Here is a 25,037-nt window from a genome sequence, read left to right on the forward strand (position 1 = left end):
GCAGGGACTGGGAGACTAGTCAGGATCGAGGGAAAGATGAATGGCGCAAAGTACAGAGCACTTAGGACCTCAGACTTCCAACAGGACAACAACCCTAAGTACACAGCCAAGACATCGCAGGAGTGGCTTCGGGACAAGTCTCTGAATGTCCTTGAGTGGCCCAGACTTGAACCCGATCGAACATCTCTGAAGAGACCTGAAAATAGCTGTGCAGCGACGCTCCCCATCCAACCTGACAGAGCTTGAGAGGATCTGCAGAGAATAATGGGAGAAACTCCCCAAATACAGGTGTGCCAAGCTTGTAGCGTCATACCCAAGAAGACTAGATGCTGTAATCACTGCCAAAGGTGCTTCAAAAAAGTACTGAGTAAACGGTCTGAATACTTATGTAAATGTTATATTTCAGTTCTTTTATTTTTAATACATTTGCAAAAATGTCTAAACCTGTTTTTGCTTCATCATTATGGTGTATTGTGTGTAGATGGAGGGGGTGGAAACAATTGAAACAATTTTAGAATAAGCCTGTAACATAAAATGTGGAACAAGTGAAAGCGTCTGAATATTTTCTGAATGCACTGTATATCCAGAGGGGCATTAGTGGAGGGCACACGCATCACTTGCACTCAAACAGAATAAACAAACACCTCTAAAAACACATTCAAAACACATCCCACATACACCAACCCCACACACATCCTTCAAAACAATATCCCCAGAACACAGAAAAACTGAGATTGACTAAACGGATAATAATACATAGCCAAATGATCCACAGACATTTTCACATTCACGTTTATTTCCCATGATTTCATAGCAAGCTTCAACTTATGTGTGTTTACAATCAAATTAAAACGTTTCGCCCAGGTTGCTTTTTTTACTCCCACAAACACCTTGAGCGTTTGGCTGCACTATGGTAGACTAGCATTTCCATCTAGAAAAAACACATACACACGCCAAACACACACATACTTCCTCATATACATACAGGGCCTCTTCTCACAAATAAAATAACAAAATAAATTACAAAAATAACCTTAAATAGCCATGCACTGACTGTACATACGCAACCGAAACGTAACACCTACATCTAGGAGGAAAAAAAATACTAAAACAAATATCTTATGCTACTCTCTAAAAAGCAACAACCTTTCTAAAATTGAGTACCATTGCAGTTTACGGGCAACCAACTAAGCTTACAGACAGACTGGAGAAATACATGTACTTCTCAGTACCGCAAAATAGAGCCACAACATCAACTTCAGCTTTGGGCTGAGCTTCTGACCTTTTAGGTAAGGATTGTTCTCTCCTGTACCTCGGGGTTCATGCGTATGGTATGTATGTTGATCTGCTACATGTGCAAATGGTTCTACTTTGCTTGCTAACTTCCTGTTTATGCTAATTGTGCGTTACTGCTACTAGTTGGTCATTGTGTAATACTGCAGTCTTAATGTAAATACGACCGAGGTGTACATTCCATTTCAACTTGTGTGTAACGATATAATTACATAGACATACATTATGTAAGTAAATAGAGATTTATAGATTCTCTGTGTGTAACACTTTTGTCATTTTCATGACAAATGGGGACATTGCACCAAAACCATTGTGTTAACTTGTGTTATTTGTCTAATGTGTCTATTCGTTGTACAACACTTCTGACCAATATATCTATATCTGTTTGAGATATGCAAGGCAGATAAGTATGGATGTGATATCCATAATGCACCAAGGCCAGGGGGGGAGGAGTGAGGTCAGAGCATTATGGGGGATATCTGGGAGGTGGGGGTAGGAGGGGAAGGAAAATAAGGTCTGTTTCATCGAGGAGGCAACACGAGTTTGTGGCTTGGACTATGCTGTAGAGACAGGAGTTTTTCCTGAACACTTGTCCTGACCAGGGGAAAAAAACTCTGGCTCCTAGCCCTGAGTTTTTCGTAGGTAGGTCACAACATGGTCAGGAGAAATTCCTCGAGCTCGGGTCACAAAAGGGACAGGGTGAAGAGTGGTTAAGTAGTGGTCAGGGGGTTTGAGCTAGGTGAGTGAGTCTCTGTGGTTGTTGGACTCGGAGTCGGAGAGGCGGTTATCGTGGGGGTCTGCGGTGTCGGGGTCGATGTCGGGTTCATCGCCACTCTCTGCGCTGTAGTCCACCTCCTCCATGAAGGAGTGCTCTTCGTCCTCCAGCACGTACGTACTTGGGCTGCTGCTGGACAACAACAAAACAGTCAGTCCATTATTCTAGGCAGGCTCAATTTAAAAACATCTAAGTACTTGAAAGCAAACAAAAATGATTTGAACCTGGACAGAAATTAAATATAAATGATTTCAGAAAGAAATTCAGAAAGATAAAACTAGTGACAGGTAATAAAAAGTACACTAACCCAACAACAAAAATCCCATTAAATCACTAATCGTTTTCTCTTTTTATGCATCAGTTTAGTGGTTTAATGGTTAAACGTCTCCGAGGTTTAGTGGTTTTAGTGGTTTTTAATGGTTTTTAATGGTTTTTAATGGTGTGAGGGCTTTGAAAGAGGATCCCGTGGAGACAGTGGATGAGGGGGTTCAGATATTGACCCCTGCTCCCCCCTCACCCCGCCCCAGAGAGAGGTAAAGTGGATTAGGAGGAGGGTGTGACGGGGTGTAATTGTGTAATGGGCTGGATGGACAGAGTGCTGTCTAGAGAGGAGTGTTAAGATCCCAGAGTGAGAGAGCTTGAGCCATTACAGTCCATTAGAGAAATATTGCAAGGGCCACACTCACTCACTCTGGACCAGCCACACACACACACAGCACACAAAGGCCACAGACACATGCAGCATGTGCACACACACACACACACACACACACACACACACACACACACACACACATCAAGCAGCCAGGTTACACACACACACACACACACACACACACACACACACACACACAATTCCAATCTTCTTCTTATTATGATATCATGGGTCTGATGATTAAATATTAAATGATAAAAAGCATAAAAACTGTTATGATCCTATAGCCAAGCCCCGAGGTCTCTAACCTGGCTGCTTGATGGGTTTCAATAAATAAATACATCAATTATACATGGATAAATCAAGACATGAGGAGAGATTTGTTAGAAGGAGCCACATTGACAGGTCATGAGGATGCTAAAGATGATGATAACGAACAATCCAGCTACACTACTGTCCTGAGTGCTGGCCACACTGCAACTGGCAATTCAACTAGTGGATCATGTATGGTTAGAAAGTTGGAGAGTATGTGTGTGTGTGTGTGTGTACAAAGGTTATTACAGTTTTGTGATTTAATACTTTTTTATTTCTATTAGTTGTTCGATTTATTTGAAATTGAGTATAGTTTCAGTTCATTTTTAGGCTTGATTTACTATTTATTTTGTTTCAGTTTGATAAATACTTCCATTTCATTTTTATATTATTTAGTTTCAGTTTTAGAGTTAGGGATAAATGTAGCCTATACGTGGGAGGCTAGGAGCCATTTATGTGTTATTTGCAGTTTGTTTTTTGGGGATGTCACTCCTTGCCACTGGGGGGCAGTAATACATAAGGTGATGGGCCAGGACCATAGACTTGGGTAGACATAACATCTCTGTATCACGATGGTGTCTGTGAGAGCATGGGCAGCGCCATTGAGGCCATCTCCATCTTGAAAGAGTACATTTTCTTCTTCATGAGTACAAATCATTGGCTTATCCTTCCTGATGACTCGGCTGTCACGACTCCAACCGGGCCATCAGGCCATGCCAACCGGGTCATCGGGAGGGATCAGCCAATGAAGTTGAAAGTCCCTCCCAGTTGACTAAGTCAAAATGTCAAAAGTTCTCAATGGTGCTGCACATACTAACAAAGGCTTTTGGCCACTAGAGGACTCCATACAACTCCATGGCTAGGACGTAGGTTTAGTTAGGTTTAAATTATACATCTATCCTAATGTGACTTAAAAGGATAAGCGCCTAGACTGATGCAAGAAAATAGGGTAAATAAAAACAGCTGGTGTGACCATAAGGGTCAGGGCAGATGAAATGTAGTCTAGAAATTAGTGTTTCTGTAAGTTGTTGTTCATATAAGTTTGTTTTTGGAGTAAAAGAAATTAACAAAAAGATATAAAAAATAACAGCAAAAAGCTTAAGCAAATCTATCAGTTCACAGCCAGCCAGTGTGTGTGTGTTTCTGTTCAACCGATCAATCATTTCTGGTTCATCTTCAAGAACATTCTGCGTTCCAGAGAGGTTGTCGTTCGGTTTCTCAAGCCTGATGACACGCTGAATATTCTCTCCTCTAACGCTTGGGATGCAGGGGCAGAAAACATATCCAGTGCCACAGGGCACAGCTTTGGATAAACAGCCATCCTTGCCTGGCAGAACTGGAGAGGTGACTCTGTGAACATGCCCCCCCCCTTTACCTCTTCCAGGTATTTCTGCAGCTCACACAGGCCACTTAATGCCCTGCCGGGTTGACGCTCCGGCTGTACAGTGACCTCAGACACAATCTTCACTGCGAGGGACCTATATTTCTGAAGAACTGTGGTCGAGATGCTTGCTGGATTCAACGTGCTGGCATCGTTTCGGGGGTTTGTGCTGTTCCACGGCTGCACTGTCCTATTTGCTGAAGTACAAAAGACTGCTTCCCTCATCAGTGGCACCATTTCTGTTGAGCGAAGTGCCAGAGACTTGGGTCCATCAGGCAAGCTGCTGCAGGGGTTGGATGAAAGTTGGCTGCCAGAGGATTCAGTATGCATGCGAAGCGCTCACACAGTGACTTCAGGAGGACCTGTCCCAACTGTTTTGCAACACTAGTTGACTGCAAGTGTGCCTCAAGGTTGAGAAGGCAGAGCACCACATCAGACAGCGACTCTGGCTGTCAGTTTGAAGTTGGTCGGTGTGGATTGCGAACGGCTCCAGCAACTTCACAAGCTGCTCTAGCTTGGCCCAGTCACGCCCCGTGCTCGCCCTCGGATTTCTTCCCTGTTAGCTAGTGATAACTATTGATAGTGACGCACAAGCTAAGCCTATTTGAGACATCGGCATCTACGGGCAGCATTTAACCACCAGATTCAGAAGATTGAAAACCCCATTAGATTTTTACCCCAGGAAGAAAAAAACTAAAACATCATTTATGATGAGTTTTATTTTATATTAGTTAGTTTTGCATTCAAAGATAATAGTTTCAGTATACATTTTCAATGTCAGTTTTTGTTTACTATAATAACCTTGGTGTGTGCATGTGTCTGACCTGGTGACTTTGCAACGTGTCTCGATCAGGTCACTCTCGACGTCCAGAAGGTGGGCGTGGTTCCTCAGCTCCAGGGGCGAGGTCAGTCTCTTCAGCCTGAGCAGAGCCACACAGAACTGGGCTCCCATCTCCTCCAGCTCCCTAGTGCCTATTTGGAGCCCCTGGACACACACATTATTTTCACTGTACAAACACATTGTATATACCCATGCGTGTACACAAGCACACATAATTAACACTTACAAACACTGCACACGCACACACAGCAGGTAGCCTAGTGGTTAAAGCGACAAGGTGAAAAATCGGTCAATGTGCCCTTGAGCAAGGCACTTAACCCTAATTGATTCAAGGTCACCGTTGATAATGGCTGACCCTGGCCATGACGCCACTCTCCGGGAGAGTTGAGAGAAGCAAAAAACACATTTCCAATTTACACATGCTTATGATACAGACCTGTACATGTGTGAAACAGGACAACTATAAGCACCTACCTAATTATTATCACACACACTTCTGTCCCACGTGCAAGCTCTCAAGTCTACAGTGGGCTTCCAGTAAAATGCCTGTAGCAGAAACATGACTGTGTTGCAGTGCGTTAAGCCTCGGAGCAGAACTAAAAAGAGGACACGGGCCTGGCGGGACCATGGGAAATAGAACCTCAACAAAATACGATCCCTGCACATCTGTCCAAACACTTTCCCCCTCCACATGCATAACTTAATCAGCAGGGATGGAAGGAGAGGGACCATGCAAAACAGGCAACCCTAGCCTGCCCCTGGGCTCTGCAGATGTTGACATTGGCAACCCCAGTGCTGAGAGGGGGAGAGGAGCTGACAGAGGTTTCTGCACTCACTGGACACTCATAGACCGAACATTAACTCAGTCATCATGGAGTGCGCGCACACACACACACACACACACACTTACACACACAGCTTTGAGTCACTAACAGTATGATTTACAGGACTATGGCTCCCCCTGCTGGTTGTTGGTCCACACACACACACACACACACACACAAGGCTGTATCGACACAAACACACTCCACAGCACACACACACACACACACACCCCTTGCATTTGTCATTGCTGGGATACACCCCCACCTTGTATTTGCCCTGGTCACAGCCACAGAGTGTGCTCTCCATGGTGTAGCTCCGCTGGACTCCGATCTCCCTCCACACCACCACGCGGGCCGTGGCCTCCTTGGAGCGCTCCACCACAAAGCTGCAGCTGGCCATGCTGAAGGCCGGCGCCGTCTGGGACAGGATCTTGGGCAGAGTCTGAGGGAGGGAGAAGGGGAGAAGAGTTGGAGTGCAACACCTATAAACAACAGCCAGTGCGGGCTCGTTTGTGTCGGAGAGAGGATTCGCTATGGATGGATAGGAGATGATCTGAAAGAGAAACAGTCAGTGTGTGTGTGTGTAAGTGCCCTGAAAAAAAATATAAAACGCAACATGTAAAGTGTTGGCCCCATGAGCTGAAATAAAAGATTCCAGAAATGTTCCGTAAGTACAAAAAGTGTATTTCTCTCAAATTTTGGGCACAAATTTGTTTAAATCCCTGTTAGTGAGCATTTCTCCTTTGCCAAGATTATCCATCCACCTGACAGGTGTGGCATTTCAAGAAGCATGATCATTACACAGGTGCACCTTGTGCCGGGGACAATAAAAGGCCACTAAAATGTGCAGTTTTGTCACTCAACACAATACCACGTCTCAAATTTAGGAAACGTTTAGGAAACGTGCAATTGGCATATTGACTGCAGGAATGTCCACCAGAGCTGTTTACAGAGAATTTAATGTTAATTTCTCGACCATAAGCTGCCTCCAATGTCATTTTAGAGAATTTGGCAGTTTGTCCAACTGTCCTCACGACAGCAGACCACATGTACGGCGTTGTGTGGTCGAGCGGTTTGCTGATATCCACGTTGTGAACAGAGTGCCCCATGGTGGCGGTAGGGTTATGGTATGGGCAGGCTTAAGCTACGGACAATGAACACAATTGCATTTTATCGATGGCAATTTGAATGCACAGAGATACCATGACGAGATCCTGAGGTCCATTGTCGTGCCATTCATCCGACGCCATCACCCACCTCATGTTTCAGCATGATAATGCACAGCAGATAATGGAAATGGTGGTCACACAAGATACTGTTTTTTCTGATCTACACCCCTACCTTTTTATTTTAAGGGGCCTGTGACCAACAGATGCACATCTGTATTTCCAGTCATGTGAAATCCATAGATTAGGATCTAATGAATGCATTTCAATTGACTGATTTCCTTATACGAACTGTAACTCCGTAAAATCTGTTGCGTTCAGTATATATGTGAGTGTACTGTATGTGTGTCTCTCACCCTGTAGCCAAGGTCCTCGTGTAGCTCACAGGATGTCGCGCTGATGTTGGTCTGCCATACGGTTTCCTTCAAACTACAACCGTACATGAACACGTTCTTCTTCCGGGAGTGACCGTGGTAGTCACAGAACACCTACACGCCAGAGGGAGGGAGAGGACTCAAGTCACCAACAGGGAAGTGGACGACTGAATGTATGAAGACAGGCGAACTTCGTCCGTCTGGCTCTCCCGCCACGACCGTTAGGGAAAGTGACAAGGTTATGGCTAAGGGTTAGCATGACCGAGTTAGCCACGTGCGACCAGCGCTGTAAGGGTATCGTGGGCTACGGCACGCATATGGCGGTTACGGTATGTACGCGTGGTCGGGCTCACCAGTGGCGCCCTCTGGATGGCGGCGAGGTACTGCAGCAGGCTCTTGGTGTGGTAAATGGTAGGATGCAGCTCAGGGCTGGGGCTCTGCCACTGTCGGTTCAGATCCTCCCCACTCAGAGAACAACGGTGACTGGAGGGAGAGTGGTAGAGGGAGAAACAGGTTGAAGAAATAGAGTTGTTGTTATATACAGGGCCTTCAGAAAGTATTCACACCCTTTGACTTTTTCCACATTTTGTTGTGTTACAGCCTGAATTTAAAATGGATTTAATTGAGAGATCTTGTCACTGGCCTACACACAATACCCCATAATGTCAACGTTAATTACACATGAAAAGCTGAAATGTTTAGAGTCAATAAGTATTCAACCGCTTTGTTATGGCAAGCCTAAATAAGTTTGGGAGTAGAAAATGTGCAAGTCACATAATAAGTCACATAAATAAGTCACATAATAAGTTGCATGGACTCATGCTGTGTGCAATAATAGTGTTCAACATTAATTTTTAGTGACTACCTCATCTCTGTACCCCACACATACAATTATCTGTAAGGTCCCTCGGTCGAGCAGTGCATTTCAAACACAGATTCAACCACAAAAGACCAGGGAGGTTTTCCAATGCCTCACATAGAAATGCACCTATTGGTAATAAGAACAAAAACAAAAAGATGACATTGAATATCCCTTTGAGCATGGTGAAGTTACTTATCACACTTTGGATGGTGTATCAATGCACCCAGTCACTACAAAGATACAGGCATCCTTCCTAACTCAGTTGCCGGAGAGGAAGGAGACCGCTCAGGGATTTTACCACGAGGCCAATGGTGACTTTAAGACAGTAACAGAGTTTAATGACTGTGATAGGAGAAAACTGAATTCACCTTCAGCAGGAATAATAACCTAAAACACAATGCCAAATCTAAACTGGACGAGTTACAGTTTTGACTTAAATCTGCTTGAAAGTCTATGACAAGACCTGAAAATGGTTATCTAGCAATGATCAACAACCAATTTAACAGAGCTTGAAGAATTTAGAAAATAATAATGGGCAAATGTTGCAGAATCCAGATGTGGAGAGCTCGTAGAGACTTACCCAGAAAGACTCACAGCTGTATTCTCTGCCAAAGGTGATTCTAACATGTCTCAAGGGGTTGAATACTTATCTAATCAAGATAGTCTTCTATTTTTATTTCTCTCACATATTAGAATTTTTCTTCCACTTTGACATAAGATTATTTTGTTTAGATCGTTGACCAAAAATGACAATTCAATCAATTTTAACTTTGTAACAACAAAATGTGGAAATAGTCAAGAGGTGTGAATACTTTTTGAAGGCACTGTAGTATTCAGTTTGTGTGTGTCCATGCCAAGTATGTGCACATGTTCATACGCACATTCTAGTTGTGTGTGTGTGTACACTTACTTGCCGTTGACCACTCCGTCAGGGTTGAGCATGGGGACTATCTTGAAGATGTAGGCCTCCCTGAGACTGTGTGCCAGGGGGCTGCTGCCCATCAGGAACTCCAGGGTGCCCTTCATCACCCAGCTGGCATTGGTCTCCCCTGGATGCACTCGCGCTGACAGGAACACCAGAGGACGGTTCCCTGGACACACACAAACACACATCACATAAAAATACACTCAACAACACCCCCTCCCACCAAAGAAGGATGAGACAGTAATGTGACAGGAGAAAGTGATGTCTTTACGTCATCCTAGGTCAGTCCCCATCACAGTAGTCAGTCAGTACTCACTGAACTGGCAGATCTGGTCGTTGCTCGTGGACTCGGGCATGGCGGTGATGGTGAGGAGGGGGCAGCTGTTACCACCAAGAGTCTCACACAGCACGTCCTGGCGCATGTAGATCTGAGGTGTCCGCAGCGCCTCCAGCTTCTGAAGGTGCATCTGGGCAGGAACACAGCCAATAAGGAGGCTTTACACAACAGTAACCTCAGTTGGGCTAGTAGAGTAGTACAGTGCCTTGCAAAAGTATTCACCCCCTTGGCGTTTTTCCTATTTTGTTGCATTACAACCTGTAATTTAAATTGATTTTTATTTGGATTTCATGTAATGGACATGCACAAAATAATCCAAATTGGTGAAGTGAAATTAAAAAAATAACTTGTTTAATTCAAAAAAATAAAAAACTGAAAATTGGTGTGTGCATATGTATTCACCCCCTTTGCAATGAAGCCCCTAAATAAGATCTGGTGCAACCAATTACCTTCAGAAGTCACATAATTAGTTAAATAAAGTCCACCTGTGTGCAAGCTAAGTGTCACATGATCTTAGTATATATATATATATATATACACACACACACAGTCGTGGCCAAAAGTTTTGAGAATGACACAAATATTAATTTTCACAAAGTTTGCTGCCTCAGTTTGTATGATGGCAATTTACATATACTTCAGAATGTTATGAAGAGTGATCAGATGAATTGCAAAGTCCCTCTTTGCCATGCAAATTAACTGAATCCCAAAAAAACATTTCCACTGCATTTCAGCTCTGCCACAAACCAGCTGACATCATGTTAGTGATTCTCTCTTTAACACAGGTGTGAGTGTTGACGAGGACAAGGCTGGAGATCACTCTGTCATGCTGATTTGAGTTCGAATAACAGACTGGAAGCTTCAAAAGGAGGGTGGTGCTTGGAATCATTGTTCTTCCTCTGTCAACCATGGTTACCTGCAAGGAAACACGTGCCGTCATCATTGCTTTGCACAAAAAGGGCTTCACAGGCAAGGATATTGCACCTAAATCAACCATTTATCGGATCATCAAGAACTTAAAGGAGAGCGGTTCAATTGTTGTGAAGGCTTCAGGGCGCCCAAGAAAGTCCAGCAAGCGCCAGGACCGTCTCCTAAAGTTGATTCAGCTGCAGGATCGGGGCACCACCAGTACAGAGCTTGCTCAGGAATGGCAGCAGGCAGGTGTGAGTGCATCTGCACACACAGTGAGGCGATGACTTCTTGACACCAGGCCATCCTCCAGAAGGGCAGCAAGAAGCCACTTCTCTCCAGGAAAAACATCTGGGACAGCCTGATATTCTGCAAAAGGTACAGGGATTGGACTGCTGAGGACTGGGGTAAAGTCATTTTCTCTGATGAATCCCCTTTCCGATTGTTTGGGGCATCCGGAGAAAACCTTGTCCGGAGAAAACAAGGTGAGCGCTATCATCAGTCCTGTGTCATGGCAACAGTAAAGCATCCTGAGACCATTTGTGTGGGGTTGCATCTCAGCCAAGGGAGTGGGCTCACTCACAATTTTGCCTAAGAACACAGCCATGAATAAAGAATGGTACCTCCAAGGGCAACTTCTCCCAACCATCCAGGAACAGTTTGGTGACAAACAATGCCTTTTCCAGCATGATGGAGCACCTTGCCATAAGGCAAAAGTGATAACTAAGTGGCTCGGGGAACAAAATATTGATATTTTGGGTCCATGGCCAGGAAACTCCCCAGACCTTAATCCCATTGAGAACTTGTGGTCAATCCTCAAGAGGCGGGTGGACAAACAAAAACCCACAAATTCTGACAAACTCCAAGCATTGATTATGCAAGAATGGGCTGCCATCAGTCAGGATGTGGCCCAGAAGTTAATTGACAGCATGCCAGGGCAGATTGCAGAGGTCTTGAAAAAGAAGGGTCAACACTTTTTGCATCAACTTCGTGTAATTGTCAATAAAAGCCTTTAACACTTATGAAATGCTTGTAATTATACTTCAGTATTCCAAAGTAACATCTGACAAACATCTAAACACACTGAAGCAGCAAACTTTGTGGAAATTAATATTTGTGTCATTCTCAAAACTTTTGGCCACGACTGTACACACCTGTTCTGAAAGGCCCCAATGTCTGCAACACCACTAAGCAAGAGGCACCACCAAGCAAGTGGCACCATGAAGACCAAGGAGCTCTCCAAACAGGTCAGGGACAAAGTTGTGCAGAAGTATAGATCAGAGTCTATACTTTGAACATCCCACGGAGCACCATTAAATCCATTATTGAAAAGTTGAAAGAATATGGCACCACAACAAACCTGCCAAGAGCGGGCCGCCCACCAAAACTCACGGACCAGACAAGGAGGGCATTAATCAGAGAGGCAGCAAAGAGACCAAAGATACCCCTGAAGGAGCTGCAAAGCTCCACAGCTGAGATTGGAGTATCTGTCCATAGGACCACTTTAAGCCATACACTCCACAGAGCTGGGCTTTATGGAAGAGTGGCCAGAAAAAAGCCATTGCTTAAAGAAAAAAATAAGCAAACACGTTTGGTGTTTGCAAAAAGGCATGTGGGAGTCTCCCCAAACATATGGAAGAAGGTACTCTGGTCAGATGAGACTAAAATGTAGCTTTTTGGCCATCAAGGAAAACGCTATGTTTGGTGCAAATCCAACACCTCTCATCACCCCGAGAACACCATCCCGAGAACACTCATTACCCCGAGAACACCGTTTTTCATTGGCCAGGACTGGGAAACTGGTCAGAATTGAAGGAATAATGGATGGTGCTAAATACAGCGACATTTTTGAGGGAAACCTTTCAGTCTTCCAGAGATTTGAGACTGGGATGGAGGTTCACCTTCCAGCAGGACAATGACCCTAAGCATACTGCTAAAGCAACACTTTAGTGGTTTACGGGGAAAAATTTAAATGTTTTGGAATGGCCTAGTCAAAGCCCAGACCTCAATACAATTGAGAATGTGTGGTATGACTTAAATATTGCTGCACACCAGTGGAACCGATCCAACTTGATGGAGCAGTTTTGCCTTGAAGAATGGTAAAAAATCCCAGTGGCTAGATGTGCCAAGCTTAAAGAGACATGCCCCAAGAGACTTGCAGCTGTAATTGCTGCAAAATGTGGATCGTATTGACTTTGGGGAGGGTATTGATTTTGGGGGGGTGAATAGTTATGCACTCAAGTTCTGTTCTTATTTCTTGTTTGTTTCACACACACAAAAAAAACATTTCGCATCTTCAAAGTGGTAGGCATGTTGTGTAAATCAAAATGTACAACCCCAACAATCAATTTTAATTTCAGGTTGCAAGGCAAAAAAATTGAGAAAATGCCAAGGGGGTGAATACTTTCACAAGCCACTGCACCTCAACTAATTAACATGTTCAATCTCCAAAACTGTGAAACAGTTTTTCCAGAGTTTATTTATCTTTTATACCTGTAGAGTAGGTGTAGAAATATATTACCTTTAGAGTAGGTATAGGGGTAGTGATATACACTCATTAGGTACACCCATCTAGTACCGGGTCGGCCCCCCCTTTGCCTCCTGAACAGCCTGAATTTGTCAGGGCATGGTTTCTACAAGTTGGAAACGTTCCACATGGATGTTGGTCCATGCTAACGCGATAGCATCACCCAGTTGCTACAGATTGGTGGTACACCAGGAAGGATGGATCCATGGACTCATGCCGTTTACGTCAAATCTTGATTCTGCCATCAGCATGACGCAACAGGAACCGGGATTTGTCGGACCAGGCGATGTTTTTCCACTCCTCAATTGTCCGGTGATTGTGTGCTCACTGGAGCCGCAACTTCTTGTTTTTAGCTGATAGGAGTAGAACCCAGTGTGGTCGTCTGCTGCAATAGCCCATCCGTGACAAGGATGGACGACATGTGCGTTCCGAGATGCCATTCTGCACACCACTGTTGTACTGCGCTGTTATTTGCCTGTTTGTGGCCCGCCTGTTAGCTTGCACCATTCTTGCCATTCTCCTTCGACCTCTCATCAACGAGCTGTTTTCGCCCACAGGCCTGCCCCTGACTGGATGTTTTTTGTTTCTCGCACCATTCCCGGTAATACCCCAAAAAGCCCAGGAGGCCGGCCATTTCTGAGATTCTGGAACCGGCGTGCCTGGCATAGACAATCATACCACGCTCAAAGTCGCTTAGGTCACTCGTTTTGCCCATTCTAACGTTAAATCGAACAGTAACTGAATGCATCAATGCCTGTCTGCCTGCTTTATATAGCAAGCTACGGCCACTGAGTATAACAAACATTAGGAACATCTTCCTAATATTGAGTTGCACCCCCTCTTTTGCCCTCAGAACAGGCATGGACTCTACAAGGTGTTGAAAGCGTTCCACAGGGATGCTGGCCCATGTTGACTCCAATGCTTCCCACAATTGTGTCAAGTTGGCTAGATGTCCTTTAGGTGCTGGACCATTCTTGATACACACAGGAAACTGTTGAGCGTGAAAAATCCAGCAGCATTGCAGTTCTTGACACAAACCAGTGCGCCTGGCACCTACTACCATACCCCCGTTCAAAGGCACTTAAATATTTTGTCTTGCCTATTCACCCTCTGAATGGCACACATACACAATCCATGTCTCAATTGTCTCAAGGCTTAAAAGTCCTTCTTTAACCCGTCTTCTCCCCTTCATCGATAGTCATGTAAATCGATTCAACAAATGACGTCAATAAGAAATCATAGCTTTCACCTGGATTCACCTGGTCAGTCTATGTCATGGAAATAGCAGGTGTCCTTAATGTTTTGTACACTCAGTGTATAGTACCTTCAGAGTAGAGTAGGTGTAGGGGTAATGGTAAGCGAAGTAGCAGACATCGTCTTTGTGGTTGAAGGTCATGCTGAATGTCATTGTGTAGTAGGACTTCCCCTTCTGACCGCCTGCCGCTATCGAGCTCCTGGAGAAGTGGTTTCTGGGTAAAAGGAGGTTGAAAAGCTCACAAATGCTTGATACAATAACAAACAGAAACCAGCGAACAAAGTCAGACTCATGACACCAGGACCTACCAAAGTGACCAACAAGTAAGCTATTTGATGTTCAAATACCTTCCTTCCTTCTTCGATTGCTTGGGGTAAACACAGATCAGGAAGTTATTGGATAAGAGAAAGCAAGGTTACCTTCCCTATTACAACCAATTTAGATCAGTGGTTACTTCAAGGGACAGGCCCAGAAGGAAGGATGCATTTTAGAAGTTTTGGAACGGGGCTCGTTTCTCCTGACAGGTGCACTACTTGTCCGGTGGGCTGTCTCATACTGACTCTGTTCGCGGGGTAAAGTAGGACAATCACACCTACTTGTAGTAACAGATGTCCGTTCCGGTGCGAACCCAACGGGGCCTGCCACTAATGGCCTCCTGAACAGAGTACATCAGCACCTGCATACCTGCAAAACAGTACATGCAGTCAATTTACTAAGGAGAGGTTAATTATATACATACGCCACACGCTGAATTAGCATATCTAAACTGAGCAGCTTTGCCACACAAAGGCTAAATAATGCAACAAAAAATGACCAAGGCAGTCAGTCGCTCACCGTAGTTGAACTGGCTGTTGGACTTTTCACAGTTGATGATGTTGAAGCGATAGGGGGCTCCCACGCGCATGCCACTCACCTCAAAGTAGAACCACTGGTGGTAGTGGTTACTGTTGATGTCGGAGTTTAGGACCAAGTCATACTCAAACCTGGAACACACACAGATCAACCTTTAGGCAAACCAAAACGGCCACACACGTGGGCACGGGAGACAACGTTGAATTTAACAAATACTTAATGAAAAATGCATTTATTTTGATGTTGTTCCCAGTTTACGTAACAATGGGACACAATACTCACTTTCTGACTTGAATAGCTTTCCTCAGGTTGCCAGACTCAAATTGAGAGTTGAACTTCAGAGATTCACCGTCATCAATCACCGGGCAACTGAAACAAAAGACACCACCACCGTGAGACACACAGACACCCACACCAAGTTTCCTGGACTGAAGATGATGCCGCTCACCTCTGTATGTCCAAGTCGTAGACCACTTTATCAAGGATGTCATTGGGGTGGATCAGCCTCTCAATGTCCTGGAAGATCTTAGTCCTGTAGGGGGGCAGAGGACTGAGTGACATCATCATCACACAGTGGCAGCAGGGGAAAGCACTAACAGAACACACCCACCCTTCACTTTGACTCCACACTACTTTGAGCCACCCGACTACCGGAAATAAGTCCTTTTCAGTGGAAAGAGGTGACACAAGGAGACATTGAGCGATTTGACTGATTGCAGCTACTGGTCCAGTTCTCTTAATCTCAAACAACAGGGGGGAGAGGGAGTGCAAAACAGACACATTGCTTTCGTACCTAGATCAGCGTCTAGGGGTCTCACCTCTGCACGCCATAGACCCTCTCCAGGATGTGTTCTCGGAAGGTGGGCGCAACGTGGCCAAAGTAGTCTGGGTAGGCCACCTCTGAGTACTGTGGCACAGAGCGTGTGCTCTTCACCATCTCCACGTACAGGTCAGGGTCGTGGAGCGGCAGGAGCAACGCTGTGTCCGGCACCTCCAGCACCGCCCCCTCGCCTCCCTCCTCCTCTGCCCACTCCTCTGCTAACGTCTCTTCTGCCCCGCCCCCTTGCCGGGCAGCCACACCCCCAGCCAGCAGGGGAGGTTGTCTATAGTGCCTGTTGACCCCTCCTCCTGCCCCGCCCTGAGGCCCAGTCCCCTCCAGGGCCACCCGCTCCATCCCCTGCACAAGCTCCTGCTCTTGCTCTGGCTGTGGTCGGACTTGGCTGTGGTCACAGCAGCCATCGTGGTCCTTGGTGATATTGATGGTGTCCAGGGTATGGACTGGGGCCGGGGTGGGGGCTGGGGCCAAAGGAGATGCTTCAGGGTGAGGTTGTTCACCTTTGGCCAGGTGGCGCTCCTCCTGGAGGGGGGCGGCAGTTGGGTATTTCGGGGGCAAGGCCTGGGCGGTGGGAACGATGATGAGGCGTTGAGACTTTGGAGCTGCCGCGGTGGCCGTCACACCGCTCTTTGGGTTATCAAAGTTAAATCTCTGCAGACACACAAAGGAGATTGAACTTTAGGACGACAGGCAGCTTTCTGATCACTTACCAGTGTGGTCCCCTCATGAAAAACACACATCTGTATGTTTTACAGTGTTTCCCCTAGGATTCTTATCAGCAGCGGGGGCAAAGTTAGCGTGGGGGGTCGTGGTAGTGGGCATGGCCAATGGTGAACATTTTTGAGAGCATCGTCTTGGCCGCAGACAACATTCTGCTGTTTTAAAGATTATTTCCTGCAATTCTATACCTTATGCCATGTTATTATGCCTGAGTGACTCAAACATTATAACAAAATCAATGGGGGCCCCCATGCAATACATTTTTTTAAATTTTTTGTTCTCAAAGATGATCTTAATTGAAAAATATATAGCTCCATTATCTTTTCTACATACTTTATTTCTGGTTTTAAATGAAAACATTTTACCAACCCAAAAAGGATTACATTTTTTATTTTAAATATAGATAGAGATATCTATCCATCACACACACACATTGTACCAGTCAAAAGTTTGGACACACCTACTCATTCAAGGGTTTTTCTTTATTTTTACTATTTCCTTGTAGAATAATAGTGAAGACATCAAAACTATGAAATAACACATATAGAATCATGTAGTAACCAAAAAAAGTGTTAAACAAAACTAAATATGTTTAATTCTTCAAAGTTGCCACACTTTGCCTTGATGACAGCTTTGCACGTTTTTGGCATTCTCTCAACTAGCTTCATGAAAACCTGGAATGCATTTCAATTAACATGTGTGCCTTGTTAAAAGTTAATTTGAATAATTTATTTCCTTCTTAATGCGTTTGAGCCAATCAGTTGTGTTGCGACAAGGTAGGGGTGGTATACAGAAGATAGCCTTATTTGGTAAAAAACCAAGTCCATATTATGGCAAGAACAGCTCAAATAAGCAAAGAGAAATGACAGTCTATCAATACTTTAAGACATGGTCAGTCAATATGGAAGATTTCAAGAACTTCTTCAAGTGCAGTCGCAAAAACCATCAAGAGCTATGATGAAACTGTCTCTCATAAGGACCACCACAGGAAAGGAAGACCCAGACTTAGTTCATTAGAGTTACCAGCCTCAGAAATTGCAGCCCAAATAAATGCTTCAGAGTTCAAGTAGCAGACACAACTCAACATCAACTGTTCAGAGGAGACTGCGTGAATCAGGCATTCATGGTCAAATTGGTGCAAAGAAACCACTACTAAAGGACACCAATCAGAAAATGAGACTTGCTTGGACCAAGAAACACGAGCAATAGACATTAGACCGGTGGAAATCTGCCTTTTGGTCTGATGAGTCCAAATGTGCAATTTTTGGTTCCAACTGCCGTGTCTTTGTGAGACGCAGAGTAGGTGAACGGATGATCTCCACATATGTAGTTTCTACCGTGAAGCATGGAGGAGGAGGAGTGATGGTGCTTTGCTGGTGACACGGTCAGTGATTTATTTAGAATTCAAGGCACTCTTAACCAGCATGTCTACCACAGCATTCTGCAGCGATACACAATCCCATCTGGTTTGCTCGTAGTAGGATTATCATTTGTTTTTCAACAGGACAATGACACAACACACCTCCAGGCTGTGTAAGGGCTATTTGACTAAGGAGAGTGACGGAGTGCATCATCAGATGACCTGGCCTCCACAATCACCCGACCTCAACCCAATTGAGATGGCTGGGATGAGTTGGACCGCAGAGTGAAGAAAAGCAGCCAACAAGTGCTCAGCATGTGGGAACTCCTTCAAGACTGTTGGAAAAGCATTACAGGTGAAGCTGGCTGAGAGAATGCCAAGAATGTGCAAAGCTGTCAAGGCAAAGGGTGGCAACTTTGAAGAATCTAAACTCTAAAATATATTATTTGTTTAACACTTTTTTAATTACAACATGATTCCATACGTGTTATTTCATAGTGATGTCTTCACTATTATTCTACAACGTAGAAAGAAAAAAAAAGAAAAAAAAACCTGGAATGAGTAGATGTGTCCAAACTTTTGACTGGTACTGTATATATATATTTTAAATAATATATTTTGGAGTGGCGGCAATGAATATAGGGGAATCACTGGTTTTAAGGTGGAATGTTACAATATTGATCTGATTTATTGATGTTGAAGATTCAACTAAAGACACAAAAGGGTGTCCTGCATTACCTGGAAATCCTCGGAAAGCTCCAGAAAGAATCTCTCATAGATCTTCAACTCCTCAAACGGCCTGCTATGGGTCTCTTTGGGTCGCAGTTTATTGATGTCTGTTTCTATGTCATCATTCTGCAAGGGGAGAACACATGATCAGACACGTAAATAAGCAGGCGCTGGATCCCAATGGGGAAAAAAAGTGTATTCAGAGAGAATGTGGACAGAGAGCAGCTGTGGTGGTGGTCAGTAGTAGTTGCGGTCACACTGTTGGTCTGGTCACTGCAGTGTCACCTGTCCTGTGGTCATTTTGCGGTCAGTCAAACAAGGTGTGGTTTAAATGAAAAGGCTGCGGTCATGGTTCCTGTACCATGGCGTGGTGGTCCTTATCTTCCTCCTCGTTCTCTGTGTCGTTCTCGGTCTCAACGTCGTCGTTATCGTCGCTCTCGTCCACCACGTCATCCACTGGCAGCCACACACAGGGACACAGGCAAGATTGGGCTCAATTCCAGTTCTATTCAGTATTCAGTGAATCTGGGATTCAATGAATCCAGGAAGTAGACTGACATTCTTGTCAGAGAAGCATTGAGGACAATTGAAATTGGAATTATAATTTCAGTTTACAAGATCAAGGCGTAACTGGACTGGTTACATGGTCTAGGGTGAGTTTCCAAAAAACGTCATCTTTAACACTAAAATAATCTTAAATCCAATGGTAAATGATCCCAATGCTAGATATGATCTGATTTTAGCAAAACTCAGCCAAGATTGGTTGGTTGGATTGTGCACTAGATGAGAGGAGAGGTGATTGCAGGGTCGTTCCATGTCATTTCAGTAAGCCTTGCCCCCCCCCCCCCAACCCACCATTTCAGATTGTTCTGGTTCTGAAATGGTTTCCACAGCAACATATAAGATAAGCATTCCTGCAACAAATATTTTTTGAAATATAATTTGATCTCTGAGAAATTAAGCTAATTGACTCAAATTATCCCTTTTAATTTACAGGATTCACATTATATTCAATAAATATAGTAACCTAAAAAACGATTTGGACCAAACTTCCTCCGACCAATGAGTAAAACATGAGGAATCCCCTTCAAAAAATGTCAAAAGTCACCCACGGATCCTTCACACACCACAAAGGCCAGTATACAGGGTGACAAAATCCTATTTCTTGTGCTTTTTGAGGTGGAACGACCCTGCAGGCAACTGAGAATAAGCAGACAGAAATGAGATGAGGAGAGAGTGAGGTGACATCAATGAACAATGCTCAGTAGAGTGAAAGTTCTTGAGTTAAGAGTTCCTTAATGTAAGAGAGACGGTATTCTACTGGGTTAGTAGTGTGATACTAGACTTAGGAGTGTGACTCAGTAGCGGTTAGGCTACTACTTATTGTGACAAGTCTTACCCTATGGGGGCTTTGGTGTAGAACTGGTATATGGGTCTTCCTGAAAGGGACATCTGTGGTGGAGCGTGTGAGTAAACTGTGTGCAATGACCATTGGGGTGATCTAAGTGGCTCGCAAGCATTGTGAGTATAGTATGCGTGTGAGCCTCACCCCCCAGGGGCTGGTTGTAGAGCTGAGCGACGGGCCCTCCTGCCGGTACGTGGGGCAGCTGGTGGTGGAAGACACTCTTGATAGTGGGCAGAGGGAGGCGGTTCTTGGGGAAGCACTTCCTCATGATAAGGCTGGAGGTGTTGATCAGAGGGTCCAGAGTCCTAACCGGAAGGCACTCCTAACAACACATCACCATCATTACTACTGATCGTCATCCTCACCGTCATCAGATTCATTATTTAACATCAGTGTTGGTGTAAATGTAAAAGGTGAGACTCGAGGTGAGGATGTTGTGAAGAGAGAGTTGGGGTTAAGGCTAGGTGCATAGACAGAGGGGGGGGGGGGGGGGGCTCGAACCCCGTGGCCAGGAGTATGTGGTCCAGAGTCGCGAACTCAGACCGCTACACCAGACTCCGGCACAACTTTTTGGGAGTTTTGTCACCGTACTCACAGTGGAGGTGTTGTAGAGGATCCTCATCCCGTCTGCGTCGATAAAGGCCTTGCGGCCCAGCTTGATGTTGGTGATGTTCTTCAGGCAGCCCAGGACGCCCTTGCGGATCAACATGTGGCGGTGGCGCGTGTCGTTGCGGTGCCAGTCCTGGTAGATGTACAGCAGGACAGGCACATGGGCCCGGTCCACCGCCCGCCGGGCATTCGTCTCTGAGGGAGGGAGGGATGGATGGATGGACAGAGAGGGAGGGCGGGATGGATGGCGAGGAGGGAGAAAGAGGGATTGGGAGGGTGATGGAGAGAGGAAGGGAAGGATGGATAGAGTGAGCGAGCGAGCGAGCGGGGGAGGGAAGGACACACTGGTTGGTAAATCGGCACAGACAATAGCACTGTTACTGAAAAACCATGACATTGTCCTTAGACACTGCAGACAGAGAGCATGAAAAAAAAGTACTTACTGGATTTGAGCAAGGCCCCCAGTGTGTCCAGGGATACTCTGTTAAGTAAAAGACATCCAGAGAAAGGGGTCAAAAACAGCCCACACACACACACACACACACACACACACACACACACACACACACACACACACACACTTACTTCAGCAGACTGGTGTTCTTTTTGTTGTAGGGTCCGATGATTTTGAACATGAGCTCCAGCACTCCATTCTTCCCCAGGGACACAGCATTCACAGCTGAAGACAAACAAACTGAACCTCAGTGCCCTCAACAGTAACATCATATAGGAGTTGGCTACAGTCGGTTAGTAACTGTCAGTCAGATTTATGGTTCCTATGACAACACTAAGCAGTGCCCCCCTTTGGATTTAGAGATTGTTGCGTTTTTTAACACCTGTAACTGACATTTCCCGCAATCTAGTGCCAAAGATTGCCTCATATACACACACACCAAACATTAGGAACACCATCCAATTTTTGAGTTGCTCATTCACCCTCTGAATGGTGCACCTACACAATCAATGTCTCAATTGTCTCAAGGCTTAAAAATTATTTTTTTAACCTGTCTCCTCCCCACTTTCTACACATCTCTTCATGTTTTGTAAACAGCACCTCTCTTACATTCTTTGTGGAGAACCCTGCCTATGACAACAGTACGTTAGGTTAATAGTTTGTCAAATGTATGGTTCTGATCAGGGGTCTCCCCCTTTTGAAAAGGTTGTGCTGCTGAGTACAGCCAGAAACAGACTCCATGAGGGTGGTATGAGGGCCCGACGTCCACAGGTGGGGGTTGTGCTTACAGCACAACACCGTGCAGGACGTAGTGAAAATTCCAGAAAATTTTCATGGCTTTAGAAGCTTCTGATAGGCTAATTGACATAATTTGAGTCAATTGGAGGTGTAACTGTGGATGTATTTCAAGGCCTACCTTCAAACTCAGTAACTCTTTGCTTGACATCATTAGAAAATCACAAGAAATCAGCCAAGACCTCAGAAAAAAAAATGGTAGACCTCCACAAGTCTGGTTCATCCTTGGGAGCAATTTCCAAACACCTGAAGGTACCACGTACAAACAATAGTACTCAAGTATAAACACCATGGGATCACGCAGCCGTCATACCGCTCAGGAAGGAGACGCGTTTTGTCTCCTGGAGATGAACGTACTTTGGTACGAAAAGTGTATATCAATCCAAGAACAACAGCAAAGGACCTTGTGAAGATGCTGGAGGAAAAAGGTACAAAAGTATCTATATCCACAGTAAAATGAGTCCTATATCGACATTTACCTGAAAGGCCGCTCAGCAAGGAAGAGGCCACTGCTCCAAAATGGCCATAAAAAAGCCAGACTATGGTTTGCAACTGCAAATGGGGACAAAGATCGTACTTTTTGGAGAAATGTCCTCTGGTCTGATGAAACAAAAATAGAACTGTTTGGCCATAATGACCATCGTTATGTTTGGAGGAAAAAGGGGGAGGCTTGCAAGCCGAAGAACACCATCCCAACCGTGAAGCACGTGGGTGGCAGCATCATGTTGTGGGGGTGCTTTGCTGTAGGAGGGACTGGTGCACTTCACAAAATAGATGGCATCATGAGGAAGAACAATTATGTGGATATATTGAAGCAACATCTCAAGACATCAGTCAGGAAGTTAAAGCTTGGTCGCAAATCGGTCTTCCAAATGGACAATGACCCCAAGCATTCTTCCAAAGTTGTGGCAAAATGGCTTAAGGACAACAGAGTCAAGGTATTGGAGTGGCCAACACAAAACCCTGACCTCAATCCTATAGACAATGTGTGGGCAGAACTAAAAAAGCATGTGCGAGAAAGGAGGCCTACAAACCTGACTCAGTTACATCAGCTGTCAGGAGGAATGGGCCAAAATTCACCCAACTTATTGTGGGAAGCTTGTGGAAGGCTACCCAAAACATTTGACCCAAGTTAAACAATTTAAAGGCAATGCTACCAAAAACTAATTGAGTTTATGTAAACTTCTGACCCACTGGGAATGTGATGAAAGAAATAAAAGCTGAAATAAATCATTCTCTCTACTATTATTTTGACATTTCACATTCTTAAAATAAAGTGGTAATCCTAACTGACCTAAGACAGGGAATTTTTATTAGGATTAAATGTCAGGAATTGTGAAAAACTGAGTTTAAATGTATTTGGCTAAGGTGTATGTAAACTTCTGACTTCAACTGTATCTGTGACCAACAGATGCATATCTGTATTCCCAGTCATGTGAAATCAATAGATTAGGTCCTAATGAATTGATTTAAATTGACTGATTTCCTAATATGAACTGCAACTCAGTAAAATATTTGAAATTGTCACATGTTGCATTCATATTTTTGTTCAGTATACAGTATATAGTGGGGCAGCCAGTACATAACGTGGCGACGTGCTTCTCTTACATTCTTTGCGGAGAACCCTGCCCATGGCAACAAAGGCTAGGTTAGTAATTGTCTGTCAGATTTGTTTCCTATGGCTACAGTAGGTTAAGTTAGTAACTGTCAGTCAGACTGCTGGTTCCTACTGTAATGTAGGGTCAGTCCAGTAAGTGTGGGTCAGACTTACAGTTGGAGGAGTAGACCCGTAGGACCTGCAGGCAGGGCAGCAGCAGCTTGTGGTTCTGCAGGTTCTGTTTGAGCAGGTTCACAGTGACGTTCAGAGCTCCGTTCAGACGGGCTTTCACACCAAACTTCCTGTCTGAAGAAAGAAAGAGATGGAGGGAGTGTGCGTGCTAGAATTGGTCTGTTTGTGGTAGGGATTATGGTTTATGGTAGAAGTATGAATGACTATGTTAGGTCTCTTGTTACAGCGATAGAGGACCCATACAGTGTGTGTGTATATGTGGTACCTTTTGGTCCAACCTTGGCCAGGAGTGAGTGGAGCTGCAGCATGAGCTCCTCGCTGGGAGGAGAATCTTTACTGCCACTGAGGACTAGCTGCAGCAGGATGCCTGTGCCACCCTTGGACACAAACACACCAACCCTGCGCCCCCCACCTGGGAACACACACACACACACACACCTATCATTAACACAGCTTCCACAAATTTACAAATGACCGTCTCAGTTTCCACAAGTTAATCGTCAATCCCGACTCAATCGTTTTACACTGGCAGCCCAATTCTGATATTTTCTTCCACTAATTGGTCTTCTGACCGATCACATTCAATCTTTTCACATCAGATATTTTTCAGAGCAGACCTGATTGGTCGAGAAATATCAGAATTGGGCTGCCTGTGTAAACACAGCCTAACAAACCACCACTTCAGTCACACCATCTACCCAATCAAAGCACTGTTTCCACCCAAGACAATCTGACACTCATCAAATCAGAGAGCAAGACACTGTCAAACAGGAAACCCTTAGTTCCCATTATCCAAGTACAGAGCGGATACCACTTACCCACAGTTAACAGCTCATTCAGAATGTACAGAATGTTCAGGATAGTTTGCAGATCCTGTGTGTTCTATCAAAAACAGAGAGCATGGATATTACCAACACAAAATAACATGTGAGCAATGGCAAACACATTCGTACGTGTGCACACACATAGACAGACTAGGGCTGCTAAACTACCGGCAACTTTGGTAATTATAATAATAATATATGCCATTTAACAGATGATTTTATCCAAAGC

General features: G+C 44.7%; 1 protein-coding gene across 4 annotated transcripts in view; it reads right to left on the reverse strand.

Moving 5' to 3' along the window:
• Positions 1-774: 774 nt before the first annotated feature.
• Positions 775-25,037, reverse strand: part of LOC129826028 (cytosolic carboxypeptidase 1-like) — a 42,857-nt gene continuing 18,594 nt past the window's right edge. For 2 of the 4 annotated variants that reach the window (XM_055886293.1, XM_055886292.1), the window contains exons 5-26: positions 24,803-24,866; positions 24,250-24,396; positions 23,967-24,098; positions 21,532-21,625; positions 21,390-21,427; positions 20,933-21,141; positions 20,482-20,659; positions 19,294-19,388; positions 18,942-19,058; positions 16,107-16,774; positions 15,737-15,838; positions 15,571-15,657; positions 15,271-15,419; positions 15,033-15,120; positions 14,506-14,650; positions 9,725-9,875; positions 9,394-9,574; positions 7,975-8,104; positions 7,604-7,735; positions 6,347-6,523; positions 5,241-5,401; positions 775-2,200 (exon numbers count right to left, since the gene is read on the reverse strand). In XM_055886293.1, the coding sequence (XP_055742268.1) occupies positions 2,029-2,200; positions 5,241-5,401; positions 6,347-6,523; positions 7,604-7,735; positions 7,975-8,104; positions 9,394-9,574; positions 9,725-9,875; positions 14,506-14,650; positions 15,033-15,120; positions 15,271-15,419; positions 15,571-15,657; positions 15,737-15,838; positions 16,107-16,774; positions 18,942-19,058; positions 19,294-19,388; positions 20,482-20,659; positions 20,933-21,141; positions 21,390-21,427; positions 21,532-21,625; positions 23,967-24,098; positions 24,250-24,396; positions 24,803-24,866 (3,417 nt within the window). In that variant the 3' untranslated portion in view covers positions 775-2,028. The remainder of the gene's footprint in view (positions 2,201-5,240; positions 5,402-6,346; positions 6,524-7,603; positions 7,736-7,974; positions 8,105-9,393; positions 9,575-9,724; positions 9,876-14,505; positions 14,651-15,032; positions 15,121-15,270; positions 15,420-15,570; positions 15,658-15,736; positions 15,839-16,106; positions 16,775-18,941; positions 19,059-19,293; positions 19,389-20,481; positions 20,660-20,932; positions 21,142-21,389; positions 21,428-21,531; positions 21,626-23,966; positions 24,099-24,249; positions 24,397-24,802; positions 24,867-25,037) is intronic. The other 2 variants (XM_055886295.1, XM_055886294.1) reach the window with 2 other exon arrangements.

Source organism: Salvelinus fontinalis, chromosome 28 (genome assembly GCF_029448725.1).
Source record: "Salvelinus fontinalis isolate EN_2023a chromosome 28, ASM2944872v1, whole genome shotgun sequence".
Taxonomy (NCBI): domain Eukaryota; kingdom Metazoa; phylum Chordata; class Actinopteri; order Salmoniformes; family Salmonidae; genus Salvelinus; species Salvelinus fontinalis.